This window comes from Mandrillus leucophaeus, unplaced genomic scaffold (genome assembly GCF_000951045.1).
Source record: "Mandrillus leucophaeus isolate KB7577 unplaced genomic scaffold, Mleu.le_1.0 Scaffold1170, whole genome shotgun sequence".
In the NCBI taxonomy this organism is placed as follows: Eukaryota; Metazoa; Chordata; class Mammalia; order Primates; family Cercopithecidae; genus Mandrillus; species Mandrillus leucophaeus.
In genome coordinates this window covers 68352-83901 of record NW_012099988.1, presented here as the reverse complement: position 1 = coordinate 83901, position 15550 = coordinate 68352, and the positions used below count along the sequence as shown (strand labels likewise).

General features: G+C 38.4%; 1 protein-coding gene across 4 annotated transcripts in view; it reads left to right on the top strand.

The window, feature by feature from the left end:
- GCSAML (germinal center-associated, signaling and motility-like) overlaps window positions 1–15550 on the top strand; it is an 86267-nt gene that overhangs the window by 42167 nt on the left and 28550 nt on the right. For 2 of the 4 annotated variants that reach the window (XM_012000834.1, XM_012000842.1), the window contains one exon: window positions 2382–2557. In XM_012000834.1, the coding sequence (XP_011856224.1) occupies window positions 2529–2557 (29 nt within the window). In that variant the 5' untranslated portion in view covers window positions 2382–2528. Of the gene's footprint in view, window positions 1–2381; window positions 2558–9752; window positions 9813–15550 lie in introns of those variants that run through there. The other 2 variants (XM_012000829.1, XM_012000825.1) reach the window with 2 other exon arrangements.

Here is a 15550-nt window from a genome sequence, read left to right as displayed (position 1 = left end):
GCCCGGCCAAAAATGGTCTTTAAAACTGTATTTAATGGCATGAAAACACGTGCAAAGGATGATCCTATTTTTGGAAATTTTTAAATCAGCGGGTGCATGTTTGTTTTCACAAAGCAAAGATGATAAATGTGTGCATCAGAATTCACAAGGGGGCTGGATGTGGTGGCTCAAGCCTGTAATCCCAGCACTTTGGGAGACCAAGGCAGGAGGATGGCTTCAGCTCAGGGGTTTGAGACCAGCCTGGACAACATAACAAGTCCTTGCCTCTACTAAAATAAAATAAATAAATAAATAAAAAGATTAGCCTAGTGTGATGCACATGCCTGTACTCCCAGCTACTTGGTGGATGAGGAGGGAGGATCGCTTGAGTCTGCGAGGTACAGGCTGCAGCTGAGCCCTGATCATGCCACTGTACTCCAGCCTGGGCAACAGAACAAGACCCTGTCTCAAAAACAAAAACAAACAAAAAAGCACAAGAAAGTAGTTGAGGGTAGTAGGATTCTGGGTTATTTAAATATTTTATTTTTTCTTATTTGTACTTAATTTTCTACATGGCACTGAGAATCTAAATCAAGTTGAATATTGTGCATGTCTTTGTTCTCAAACAGCAGCCATGGCCATAAGAATAAGCAGAATACCTACGGCTTACTAAGACTCCCTTTCATGTAGCTCCTATCCATTCTACAGATGGAGAACGTGAGTTCCAGTAGATTTGTTTACCAGACCAATTTATCCTAGGATGGTACAGAATGGGAGTTAGTGCTGTAAAAATGGAAACCTTTTGTGTTACCATATTGCTGTCATTCAGTGCCTAAAAACTAACATGGACCTACTTGAGCATTTGAGGATTAATGCGCTTATTTGTGAGTAATCAGATAAGAGAAACAAAGGTTTATTTCAGTAGCTCTCAAATTTTAGTAGGAAACAGGAGGACTCCATCCCCGAGAGTTTCTGATTCAGCAGGTTTGGATCTTGAGAATTTGCATTTCTAATAAGTTCTCAGTGATGCCCATGTTTCTGGTCAAGGACCAGCAATGGTGGAACATGCTTCTTAGTGCCTTTACTGGTCCATGGATTGGCTGGGGTGGCATCACCTGGGAACTTGTTAGAAAGGCAGAATATTGATCCCAGTTTGAAAGAGTCAGAATCTGCATTTTAACAGGATCCTCAGGTGATTTGCTTACATGAGAAAGTTTTGGAAGCAGCACTTGGGTACGTAGGTTCTCAAATACGAATTAGATAAATCATAAATCTGAAATGGGGTGTGTGACATTCCTGCTTGTAATATATTTTTCTTATGTTTATGATTGATAAATAATACAAAACTTATAAATAATTATAAAGCACTCCAGACTCCTGAGTTCTGCTGCTGGTTAACAGTCAATTAAACTTCCTCAGTCCTGATTTCCTCATTGGGATAAAAAAAGAGTTGGAATAGGTGAGCATATAGTTTCTGATTTCAGCAAATAGATTTTGTGTTGGTTGGAAGCTGAAGAAAACCAGCCACCTGTGGTGTAAATCCTTCGGCGGGAGACATCATGAATAAGCGATTTCAGTCTCCTGACAGCCACGGCTCAGAGTCAGCTGTTAGCTGATCTCCTGCCGCTGATATTGTGGCCTCGAAATTATCACTAGAACCAGCTTGTGCTTTGTGGCTCTGGTGGGCAGCGCAGGGGAGGAAGTGGGGGACCAGATGCTGGCAACAGGTCTTCCAGGCCCTGCATTTTCCCCATTGTCATGTGAGTCTTTGAGTTGACAACCAGAACAACGGCTTCTTAACCTACCCCAAATAATTTTGATAACTTTCTATTCTCATCCTTTTTTTTCCCTTTTTCTTTCCCATCTTGTCTTTGGAAGTATCAGACCTCTGAGGAAAGGCTATTGACATTTGATCTGATTATCATTGCCAGAGCCACAAAAAGAAATTTTATTTCTAATGTTTTTTTTTTGTTTTCCCCAAGAAGAGGCTTTCTGTTTGTATGTTTGGAAGAGGAAAACATATTTGGAATCTTGAGATCTCAGATCTCCATAATGAACAGTTTGCGTAAGAAATCATGAATCCAGATTAATCATTTCTATTCCAGCAAAAATGCAACTCTCTTATTGCCATTCTTGTGTAATCTTATTATTATGCTCATTTCGGAGGAATAGGGAAGTCCTTACCTTGTTTCGTCTTGCGATACCAGAATTTCCTTGAAAGCGAAGTGAACCTGGATAGATTCACTCTCATGTTTCAGCCTGATTTTTTCCCACTGTATGTCCACATGTGTGTGTATGAGTGTGTGTGTGTGCACATGCAGGCACACACACACACATGCACACTCACACTTTCCTTTCCGCCTCCCCTTTCGAGCTCTTCCTGCCTTCTCTATCATGCGCAGGCCCCTGGCAGCTCGTGGTTGGCAGGAGCACGAACCCGTGGTCAGATGCAACGTCCTGCCTCATGCATTTTCCTCTTGGTGCTTTGGTCAGAACTTCCCCAAGTGGAGTGAAACTCAGGAGCTGAGAAACCGAGTCACTGTGAAAAGATGGGAAATTATCTCCTGCGAAAACTCAGGTGAGTCTTAACTCTTGGTGCTGCCTTTCTTGGGAGAAAGAGAACAGAGATAAGGAGGCTGAACATATGCATTTGTAATGGTGAGGTACATTGTGCTTCTAGAAGGTTGAGCCTGAAGACAGCATCCTCTAGGAGCACACAGTGACGCCCCGTTGACTCCTTCTCTTGCCTTACTCTGGGACCATGATAGGTTGCCAGATGTAGAAAACAAAAATACTGGATGCTAAGTCATATTCAAATTCCAGAAAAACATTTTTTTTTTAGTATGAATGTGCCTCATATAATATTTTGGGCATTATAACATGGGTTGTACTTTACTAAAAAGTTATTCATTGTTTATCTGAAATTCAAATTTAGCAGTGCATCTTGTAATTCATCTGGCAACCGTACACAATTGTCACATGAATTTTTCTGCTCCTCCTTTTCTTCATGAGAGTGTAGAGCTTAACTTTCCATCCATCAGCTTTGTGGGTTGGTATGAGAATGAACAGTCAGGTCCTTGCAAATTATGGATGCAGGATATGCATTTGAATGCTTCTGACTTTAGTCATACCTTTTTTGGTAATGTTTAGCCTTACACTCTTCTAATACTTCATAATTTATAGAATGTATACAGATGACAGGCATTATTGTTCTTACATCTTGCTTAATCTTAAATGATGGGTTCTACAGCATCCCACTCCTCTGTCCACTCTCCCAGTCCCCTTCCAGACAATCTTGCATATGATGTGACTACATTAATAGACCCAAGGCAAAACTCTCATCATATCACTCCTGTGCTCCAGTGGGCACCACGTAGAAACATGACTGGACAAAAAGGATATGACCTAACGCTAAGAGACTGAGTGGAAAATCCCAGCAAGTCTTGTTCTGTCTGTTTAGATTCTTCTTGACCTCTCTGTGCAGTTTCCTTACTTATGGGTATGGGGCAGAACACTCTCTGGAATGGTGGCTTATGACCTACGGTCAAACAAAATAGGTCAGAGAAGCTGTCTTTATGAGGTAGCAGATTGTCTTCCCCACACCTGATGGTTCATGCCGTCTCCTTTCACCAGGTTAAATAGCTCAACTGTCCCTTGACTTCTTCATTTAGTCTTTCAGTAAATCCCTATTTCTTAAAGAGTTTAAGGGTGGCCGGGCACAGTGGCTCACGCCTGTAATCCCAGCACTTTGGGAGGCTGAGGCGAGTGGATCACGAAGTCAGGAGATCGAGACCATCCTGGCTAACACGGTGAAACCCCGTCTCTGCTAAAAATACGAAAAATTAGCTGGGCGTGGTGGCGGCGCCTGTAGTCCCAGCTACTCGGGTGGCTGAGGCAGGAGAATGATGTGAACCTGGAAGGCAGAGCTTGCAGTGAGCTGAGATGGCGCCACTGCACTCCAACCTGGGCGACAGAGCGAGACTCTGTCTCAGAAAAAAAGAAAAAAAAAAGCTTAATGGTTCATGGATGGAGAGGGCCCATCAAAGTTCAGGATGAGCATGAGTCTGGGCAGTAGATGGAGGAAAAATGACACAATTGTGCTGAGAGGTAAATTCAATTATTTACCCTGAAGAAAAAATGCTTCCCTTCTTTTAAAGTTAACCAATATTTATGGAAAGCCTAGGTAAGACAATGGTCTTGGTGGCAAGAAAAAATTAAACATGGAAGGAAAATGGATATGGAGGCAAATTTTAAAAATGGATAGGCCCCTTCAAAGAACATCGTACTTAATCACTCTGACTCAGCTTTAAAAAAATAGGCATTACGTGGCTCAGATAATTAAAACTGAGAGAGAATTAAAACTTGCCAAGGTTGCCTTTGCTATAAAATTATGAATGTAACATGTAATTTATGATGTGAAGTCATCCGTCATTTCCATTACACCACAATGTCTTCTTTTTAAGATAAGGCAGGTGCTAATGTGTTCTAGGTAGAAGCACAAACAGTGCACTGTAGAAATAAAAGGAAGGAAGGAATGGAATTCTGATTTGGGATAGCAGGAAGGAAGGACATGTTTGAGGAATTGCCATTTGGATTGTGCTGTAAATGTTAGGCAGACTTACAAAGCAGGAAAAGATGGTCCAAGCTGAAGGGACAACCTGTGAAAATGTATGAGTTTCAAGTACACGGTATTACTGTCAATAATTGGAGCATATTGTTCAGAGATGACTCCAGTAGCGGAAGAAGTTGAGAATGAAGTTGGGGGTCTGATAACGAAGCGCCTTCAAAGGCACGTACCAAGTGGTAAAGCAGTGAACATTTATAAGCTGGAGAAAAATGCAGTGTGGCATGTATTTCAGGAAGAAATGTCTATGCTCAGTGAGTATGGAGGAATGACACAGAGAGAAATAGACAACAAGCTCTTAAAATATACCAAAGAAGATGCAGGGGCAAAAGGAAAACGTCCCCTTTGTTCTCTGAAGGTTCTCTGAAATCAGTTGAGAAAAGGCAGATTAATAGGACAAAAGTCATACAAATTTATTGATCATCATTTTATGTGACACAGGAACCTCAGAATGAAGATGCAAAGATGCAAAGGAAACTGTCCATTTCTATGCTTAGGTTCAACAAATTTTGGCTAGCCGTGTAGAAATATGATTGGACAAAAAGGATATGACCTAATGCTAATAGACAGAGTGGAAAATCCCAGCAAGTCTTGTTCTGTCTGTTTAGATTCTTCTTGACCTCTCTGTGCGGGTTCCTTACTTATGCGTATGGCGCAGAACACCCTCTGGAATGGCGGCTTATGACCTACGGTCAAGCAAAGTAGGTCAGATAATGTCTTTATGGCCGGTTCTTACCAGAAAGATAGAGGGAAAGTTAGAGTCATCTGACTAATTTTATGGCTGGCTTTGGGGAAAAGAGGTTCTGGTTTCTATCAATCACCTTGGGGAAGAGGGATTCTAATTTCTATGGCTAGCCCTGGGTAGAAAAGAGTTGCCACAGAGAGGAGGGCAGGAGAAAGAGAGCTGCTTCTGAGGCTTTTATTTTGGAGTATCACTTTCTGAGCCCCAACAAAGAGATGGTAAAGAGCTGAAATTCATTAGGAACAACCAACACAAAGAGGAAATTCAGTGAAAGTAAATGCATTCCCAAGGAGTCACCTTGGTGTGTGTCAGTCATTTGGATCACAGATGTGGTGTTAGAGAAGGCTGGAGAATGGCCTCTAGAACACGGATGCAGAGAGGCTCCTGTTGCCCTGACCCTGCTTGTTAGAGGCCTGTTACCTTGGGCAGTACCTAATTTGCAGCCTGGTAATTGGCTGCAGATGAGTCTGGGGAAGGTAGCTGCTGCTTTCTAGCCTCTGACTAGCAAGAGGGTGAAATAAATGTTGACATCGCCCATGGGCAGTGTCCATCACATACCCTCTTTAGTCTTTATTTCAAAATTCATTTAGTTCTTTGAAGATTTTATCCTCCCATATAAATTTATACACAAATTCTGAATTTGTGTATTGTATAAAAAGTGCCAATTTGAATTTTGATTGGGATAACATTGTGAATATAGAGATCTATTTGCAAATTCTTCTATGTTTATGCTGATAAACTCTATATATATATATATATATTTTTTTTTTTTTTAAGATGGAGTCTTGCTCTGTCACCCAGGCTGGAGGGCAGTGGCGCGATCTCAGCTCACTGCAACCTCTGCCTCCCGGGTTCAAGAGATTATTCTGCCTCAGGCTGTGGAATAGCTGGGACTACAGGCACGCACCACCATGCCCGTCTAAGTTTTGTATTTTTAGTAGAGACGGAGTTTCACCATATTGGCCAGGCTGGTCTTGAACTCCTGACCGCATGATCCACCTGCCTCGGCCTCCCAAAGTGCTGGGATTACAGGCGTGAGCCACCACGCCTGGCCTATGAAGATATACTGTTAATACACCAGTCAAAACATTTATTTATAACCACGTTTATTCAAATCTTCTTTAATGTATTCTAATAGAGCTTTAACTTTTTGTTTTTCTTTTATTCCTTGTTAGATAGATTTCTAGATACCATATGCAATAGTAATAAATCTATGAATGACATTTTTTCCTAGCCTATTATTGTTGGAATGTTACTGAATTTTGCAAGATGACTTTGTATCCACTAGCCTTGTTGAATTTCTCATTTTTTTTCATGGCTTTTTAATCCTACTGGGTTTACATAGTTAATATATCATCTATAAAGTTAAAGATTTTTCTATTCTTTTTTGTTTCTTACAAATCTTATAGGTATCTTTATCATGTTTTATAGCATAATTATGTTTAACAATGTCAGAATTCTTAGGCATCATTGTCTTGTAACTGATCATAATAATTTTTTTCTAAATTTGTTTTCATTAAGGTTGTTGTGTATTTTTGACATTTATATGTGGCATTTATGTTTTTGGCATATTGCCTCTATCAAAATAAGGAGATTCTACTTTTTAAAAAAATATGTAGAGATGAGGTTTCACTATGTTGCCCAGTCTGGAGTGCAGTGGCTATTCCCAGATGCAATCAGAGTGCACCTCAGCTTTGAACTCCTGGCCTCAAGTGATCTTCCTGCCTCAGTCTCCCAAGGAGCTGGGATTACAGGCATGCACTACTGCACCCAGCTCTTCTGAGGGTTTTTATTGTTAATAAGGACCAAACATTATCAAATGCATTTTTAAACTATTGAGATAACCTCATGAGTCTTCTCTTAGACTTCTGAAGTGGTTAATTGTGTTAATAAATATTTTTGCTAATTACCTATCTTTTAATTTCTGCGATAAAACCCATTTGATTGTGATGTATGCAATTTTACCATAGTTTTAGATTTAGTTAACTTATATTTTATTGAGGATTATTGCATCTATTTTCATAATTGAATTGGACCTGTGATTTTTTAAAATTTGATTTATTTAATTTGAAATGAAAGTTTACCAATCTCATTAAATGGGTTGGCATTGTTTTACATTTTTCTACTTTCTGGAACATCTTATATATGAGAGAGTATATTTGTCACGTGAAGTTTGGTAAATTGTGTATGCAGCTGTGTAAGCTGGAATTTTTTATTATTGATGGTATTCATGTGTCAGTTTTTTATTTCATTTTTTCCAAGATATTATTCATTTTAAGCCATCATGTTTATTATAAAGAATTCTTCATCATGTTTGTTGTATGTCTGTAATACTTATTCTGAACTTTCTGTTTTCATTATATTTTTGTCTCCATTCCTTATTTCTTTAGTTGGTCTTTCCAGACTTTTGCTATCTTACTGATATTATTCTAAGATATAGTTCCCTATCATATTTATTTTTACCCACAACTTTCTTGTTTCCTTTTTCTTCTCCCAACTTCTTAAGATAAATGCTTACTTTGTCATTATTAGTCATTTATGTTTTCTTATGAATGTATTTTAGCAAGCTATTTTCTTCACACTTCACTTTATCCTTCAAATAGTCTTGTGTAGCTTGCATTATTATTTTATTCTGTGTTTTTAGAAAGTTCCTTTATGATTCCCTGTTTAACGTAAGGATTGTTTAGAATATTACTTATACCTAGACATGTACACTTTTGGTTATAGCTTCTTGGGTTTTAATTTTACTGCTTGATAGTTGGAGAAATCGTGTGCAAATTGCTGATTTTGTTTATTAAGACTTTCTTTGTGGAGTTATGAAGTCATAAGTCAACGTCCAACATTTAGAAAGTTTAAAAATAAGAAGAAAAAACCCAGAAGGTATAAAAAATTACTCATAATCTTAATTATTTGGCCAAGATACTTTTGAAGCTTAGTAAAATACCTATTTTTAAAAACAATGGAGTATCAGTTGATTTATTAATTCGATCAACAAATTTTTGTACATCACCTGTGGCCTGATATTATCTGAATTCCTCTGGATTAAGAAAAACACTTTTTACTTTATTCACAGTAGAATTTAGTATCCAGTTATGTTCAATAATATTAATGATGTGGAATTCCAATTAGGTCCGTACTGATGCTAAGTACTTTCCTGTCTGTCTTGTTTTCAACTTTAAAACACAAACATCCTTTAGATGTATAAGTCAATGAATCATTAATAACCCCAAGGACAATTATTTTACCAAATTCTTTCTTTATTGACCAGTTTAGGAAGATGGAATCATGAGAAAACTGAACTCCAGGAAAAGGGGGAAAAAAGGAGACACTTAAATTACTTTTTACGTGATTTACAATCTGCACTTTTAAATAAACATTACATCCAGATTTGACTGTGATTGAGACTATTATACAAAATCTCTACATCAGCAACTGATTCTATAAAAAGCCCCCTCCTCTGTAAATTGATATTCCTTTATGTTTAACAAATATATTCTTTGCTTAGTGGCCTTGTGTGTTGATATCTAGCAATGTTTCTTGAACGTATACATATGAGCTCTATTCAGGGAAGGCACTTTCTCAGCGTTGGTTCGAAATGCCTTCCCTGAATCCTGCTGGTAAGCAGAGGTGAGGCTCTTACATGCAAAGCTACCTAGAAGCAAAAGGATAGACCAGCGCTCCAGAGGTGATAACAGAGGAAAAGAAAACCGTGAAAGAAATGCTGTGTTTGGACAACTGGTGGAGTAGAAAGTTTGATTAACCAAGTCACAAACACAAGCAGCTAACTATTGTGTTAACCATGCAAATCACCTGATTTCTCTAACTTCATCATTTAGTGTTTGCCTGATTATCATAAAGATGATGATAACTGATGGCAAAACACCAAGAGTAATGTGAAAAAATCAGCTTTCCTGAATGTATGTAAAGATCCCAATGTCTTATCTGCACATGAATGGCCACATGCAGCAGGGCCCTGAGAACCTTGCTGTGGTTCAGCGGGCCAAGACTGACAGTCCTCATAGTCCACAAAGGTGGGTACAAGCAGCTCAGCTTGCCTCAGGTTGTTGCAGAAGTGGCGCCTCCCTGTTGTTAAGGTCTTTCTAGCTTCTTGGGAGCTCTCATCTCTTCTGGAGATTCAGGAAGTTTGCATGTCGGGTCACAATAAATCCAAAGACTGAGAGAATCAAAAGTCAGACTATGGGCATTTTGTCCCATCAGAGGCCTGGTTTCTGTGGTTAAGTTCTGAAATGCATTCTATCTGGGACTGCTTATTGATTTTGAAGGAAAGGGAAGTTTGTCAAAAAGAAAAGGCAGGTTTGGTTTTAATGGTACAGAAAGTTAGAGAAGAAGGTGAAAAATGTGGAGGGCAGTAACAATCTCTCTTTTTTCTTATGTGTTTCCATATAGTTGCCTGGGAGAGAATCAAAAGAAGCCCAGGAAAGGAAACCCAGATGAGGAAAGAAAACGGTAAGAACAGAGCATATCAGAGTCTTTTTTTGTTTGTTTTCTCTGAGATTACTTCCAGAGTCTGTGCCCCACTCGAACTAACACCTCTCAGGGCCACTGTAACAGAGTTCTTTGGTGATTACCCGCATGACCTGGCAGCAGGTTAGACACTGACTCTGTCTAAATAAGAAAGACAGGGTGTTAGCCACGTGTTTTGTTTCTATTGATTATATAATGCGAGCGTAGAAACATAAAGATAGAATAAAGGATGTCTGGTTTTGGTTGGTTATATGCAGTGGCCGTATTTCCCACCTTTTCCTCACAAGTAGCCAGAATAATGTTTGGAAAACATGTCTCATTATGCCTTTTCCTTGCCTGAGACCATTCAATGGTTCTTCACTGCATTCAGAATAAAATGCAAACTCTTCACCAGGGCCTACAATTCTATCAGGATTGGATTCTGCATCTCTCCCATGTGGTTCCTCACCCTCTACCTTCACTCACTATCTTATATGCTTTCTCCTTTTGTTTGATGTTCTTCAAGCCACCAAACTCAGCCTCACTTTAGGGCGTTTCTACAAGCTGGTCTTTTACTTCACAATTAAAATAAATTTCCATATTTGCACTTGGACTGATTGGTAATGTCTCCTCTTGGAGATGCTGGCCCTCATGCCCTTCTCTGAAAGATTATGGAGGAACTTTGCTTCGGCACCCCATGGTTTTATGGCACTAGAAACTACCTGTATTTGTTGTGGCCTTTATCTCAACTTGTAGCTCTATATGTTGTTTGAGCTGTTTATAGTCCACTTCCTTCATAGACCATACGCACTTTAAAGTCACATCTGTTTCACTTGCTAGTGTATATCTGTTGCTCAACCCTCACAAGACACTCAATGGAAAAAAGATAAAAAATGGAGTGGAAAAATGGTAGATATCTAGATGTTGATATCTTGCCTCAGCTTAGATGAACAGAAACACCCTGCCTTGTTGGTTAACCATAGGCTTTTCATAGTTTTGCACTAAGCTCTTTTTTAATCATTTCATCTCAATGTCTTGGTTTCTGTCTCTGAGATGGCTTCTTCTTCTCTTCCATGGTATGAAGGGGCAGAGGATTGAGGAGATGAGCCAGGTATCTGTTGGTGATGTGAAATGATGTTTGCAGGCATCAGCCCCCCCTAAATGTTTGAATAACACTTTCCTGCCAAAGGAGAGAGTTGGCTTCATGAGTCAGCACCCAGGGACAGTGGAGTTGGCTATGCCTATCTTGTGACCCTGTCTCATGCTCTCTCCACTCCCCCTACTCCCCTTATGGTTTGTAGCTAGAGAGGAGATAGCAATGATTTAGTGATGTTATTGAACCAAGGTTCTTTTATCAGCTGCTGTGAATCAGTTCTGTATAGCGTCTTTTAAAGTAGACTTTTAGGCATAAACTAGTCATTTAAACTAGGCTTTTGTTTCATCATGTCTAAGGTGAGATCTGCACTAGATGTCATTCTCTAATATTTTTCTGTTAAAGGAACTGAAGTGTTAACATTTTCAAATACCAGCAAGTCTTTATTACAAGCAGCCAATAACTAAATGTAGATAAATTAAATGTCGTTAGGGTTTTCTCATGCAAGAAAATTTTAGGAGCACGACTCATGGAATTTTCACTAGTCAGCATGGTGAGGAAAATCTGAACCATTTTACCATTCTAGTCAATTGCAGTCAAATATGTGTTTCACGCGGGCTGAGAAGTGAGTTTCCTTTTTGGCTAATTTCACAGGATGATGTCTGTTGAATAAAGTTGGATTTTCTATATCTTCCTGAGTCAATTTTGATTATTGGATTCTTACCAGAATATTATTCATTAAAACATATTTACAGAAAGGACAGTATGAGCTCTTTCAAGTCACTTAACTTTTGAAGTGTAGGTTTATAGAGGTATAGTACAGTAAAATTCACCCTTATATATACAATTTGATAAGTTTAGGAAAAACATACACAGTCATGTAATCACCACAGTCAAGATACAGAATATTTCTACCACCCCTCCCTTTCCCTTCAACCCCTGGCAACCACTGATCTGATTTCTGTTTTGCATTTTTTTCCAGGATGTCATAGTATCATTGCTTTTATCTTTATTGCATTCTTATTTTTGCTTTCCTTAGTTTTTTAAATTATTGCTATTCTAATTGTTTTGAATTCAAAACTTAAAAATTTTGTTCTCAATTTTTTTTGTTTAGGAATGGAAGCATATATGAATATAAACTTTCCCTCTAAATAATATTTTACCTGTATCCTATGTGTAATTAAAGGAAATACTATTATTATCTAATATTTTGTAACTTTTAATTTATTCTTGGACCTGAGTAGTTTTTAAATTTCAAATATTGTTTTATAGTCTTAAATATAATTTAAATTTTATTTCATTGTTACCAGTATCTGTATGGCCTGTGTTATTTCTGCTTTATGGATTTTATTAAGGTTTTCTTTGTCCTATATGTTAACTTTGAGACAAATTACTTACATTCTGTAAATTTTGGGTTCTTCATATGCAAAATAGCATTAAAATACTACAATTTTAGCTTGTGTTTATGGAAAAAGAAATCACGGCCTATTTCATCAGCACGATGGCTGTCTGGCACCAACACTCAATACATACTAGCTGGTATCTGTGCACATCATTATGTACCTAGATTTTGAAAATCTATTATGTAATCTTTTGTTCAAAGATCATAATTTTGAAATTTGTCTGCTAGAGAAACATTATTGTGTATTTCAGATATTCACTGTCATTATTTTTCCTACTTGTTATCAGCTGAGAGAAATTAATCTACTGGTTTATTTAAGTTACCTTTCATGTTTTCTTTTTCTTTCTTTCATATGGATTCTAAATAGTTTCGTGTGTAGCAATTCATGACGGTATCAGGTGTTTGTTGGTTTTAATCTCTATCATGCCATCTCCTGTCCAGCTCGTTTTCTGAAATGACAGTCTTGCTAAAGTCTTCATCTTCCGGAGTGTGAGAAGGTCCCTGTGACAGGAGATCAAAGACACCAGGGGACATTGCAGGCAGCTTCCTCTCGGATAGGGAGGATAGAGGGACGTCCTGTTTCATTAGTATGGCCTAGTCCAGTTCCCACATATCAGTCTGTATTCATTTACTAAGGCTCTCAAGCAAAGTACCATAGACTGGGTGGCTTAAAGAACCAAAATTTTCTTTCTCACAATTACAGAGACTGGAAGTCTGAGATCAACGTGTTGGCAGAGGTGGGCTGTTTTGTGAAGTCTGTCTTTGGCTTGTCAATGACTGTCTTTTCCCCGAGTCTTCGAATGGTCTTCCCTCTATGTTATGACTGTGTTTAAATTTTCTGTTCTGACAAAGACACCAGTCATACTGAAACAGGGCCCAATCTTATGACCTCATTTTAATGTAATTACCTCTGTTAAGATCCTATCTCCAAATACAGTCACATTCTGAGGTTCTGGGGATTAGGACTTCAACATGTGGATTTTAAGGGGACACAATTTAGTTCATGAGAGATGTCAAGAAAATCTAAGAGGATTCCTAAAAATCCAGGAATTCCTGCCACTGTCTGGAAGTTTCCAGTGGCCACAGCATGCAGAATTGTTCCACTGTATTTAAGACAGAGTGGACAACCAGTAGGTGATAATCCACAGCCTGGACTTAGACAGGTTTGGATTTTGTGGCTAGAGCCTCAGAATGACACATAACCGAGTGGCCGAATTCTTCATTCACCAACTGCTTTGTTACATAATTTCACATTTTACAAAGTCCGAATGTGGTTGTGCAGTAATGTTTGCTTTATTTCTTTCCTAAAGTCCTCATAGGTTTTAGATTATCTCAGTACTAAGACATATGACAATACGTTTTCTTTCCTTGGAGAGTAATACAGTTCTTGGATCGTATCTTTCTCCTCACAACTTAGTGAGTGTAATTCCGCTCTGTGGCTGTGGAGCTGGGCCACCTTAAGCGGCTTTCCTGATGACTTGGTTTTACATACGTTTTCCCCATGAAAATTCAAAAACTCATTATTTGTTCCCTACTCCCACTCCCTAATAATGTATTATTTTCTTTTATACATATGTCTTTATTTTAAATTTTTTTCTCATCTTTCTTGAGCTGATTGATAAACAAAAATTGTACATATTGAAGGTATACAATATGATGTTTTGATGTGTATATATGGTGAAGTGATTACCACTATAAAGTACATTAACTACTTAATATATTTATTATCTCACACAGTTACCATTGTTTTTGTGTGTGATAAGAATGCTTGAGATCCACATTCTTAGCGAATTTCAAGCACATGTTGTCACTGGCTGTAGTCACCATATCTCAGTGTTCCGTGCCATTTGTTTTTTCCCCCTGTGAAGTCAGTTTTCAGATTTAAGTATTTATTTTATGACTTTTCTCTTGTTATACTTTTGTTTCATTTGTTTAGATCTTTTTTTTTTTTGAGACCGAGTCTCGCTGTTGTCGCTGGCTCTGGAGTGCAATGGCGCAATCTCGGCTCACTGCAACCTCTGCCTCCTGGGTTCTAGCACTTCTCCCGCCTCAGCCTCCCAAGTACCTGAGACTACAGGTGCACACCATCATGCCTGGATAATATACAGCTTTTTTGTACAGACAGGGTTTTTGCCATGTTGCCCAGTCTGGTCTCAAACTTCTGGGCTCAAGTGATCCACCTGCCTTGGCCTCCCAAAGTGCTGGGAATACAGGCATGAGCCACCATACCTGGCCTATTTTTAAAAGTGATATAGCTAGCATACTTGTACATATTTGGGTGGTACATGTGATATTTTGATAAATGTATACAATGTGTAATGATTAAATCAGAGTACTTGTGATATCCATCTACTCAAACACCAATCTTTTCTTTGTCTTGGGAACATTACAATAATTCTAGCCATTTTGAAATGTACAATAAATTATTGTTAACTATAATTTTCCTCACCATGCTATCAGATACTAGGACTTATTTGTTCTAGCTAACTATATTTTTGTCCCATTAGCTAACTTCTCTTGATTCTTTCCTCTCCCATTAATGTTGTTTTAATTTAACATAAAAATGTTATTCTCTACAATTGTTTTCCTGGTTTAGGCCAGTCCATTTTCCTTCTCTATTTATTATTGTTAATTATTATTCACAATAATTATTAGTAATTATTCCAATAATTGTTCCTTCTCCATTTATTATTGTTAATAACTATTAACAGTAATAAACAGATATTATTTTTCTGCTTCTAAATATTGTTTCTGCTTTTTTTGTTTTGCTTTTGTTATGCAGTTCATCTTTGTAACTTTGTGCTTAGTATTCTGAATGAAAGTAGATCATTTGTGAGATAAAATTGTGTGTATGCGTGTGTGTTTAAGGAGGGTGCAGAAGAGAACCAAGCTATGGCTGTGACTGAACCAAACTGAGGGCAGCTCACCCGGTGCTGTAAAGCCAAAAACATCCACACTGAGGGTTGCAGCAGGACCAAGGATACATCTATTTGCAGGTCACCAAGCAAGGAGAATCGGTCCCTCAGGCTTAAGACCTGTCCTCTTCAATGGCTGACAATCAAGGGTTTTAAAAGGCAGGGGTACATTTCCGGAAAGCGGAATTTACAGGCAAAATTGTAAATCCGTACATAGAGATTATAGTTGGTTTGGCCTAAAAAGTTGAGATACCGGCTGGGCGCGGTGGCTCAAGCCTGTAATCCCAGCACTTTGGGAGGCCGAGATGGGCGGATCACGAGGTCAGGAGAT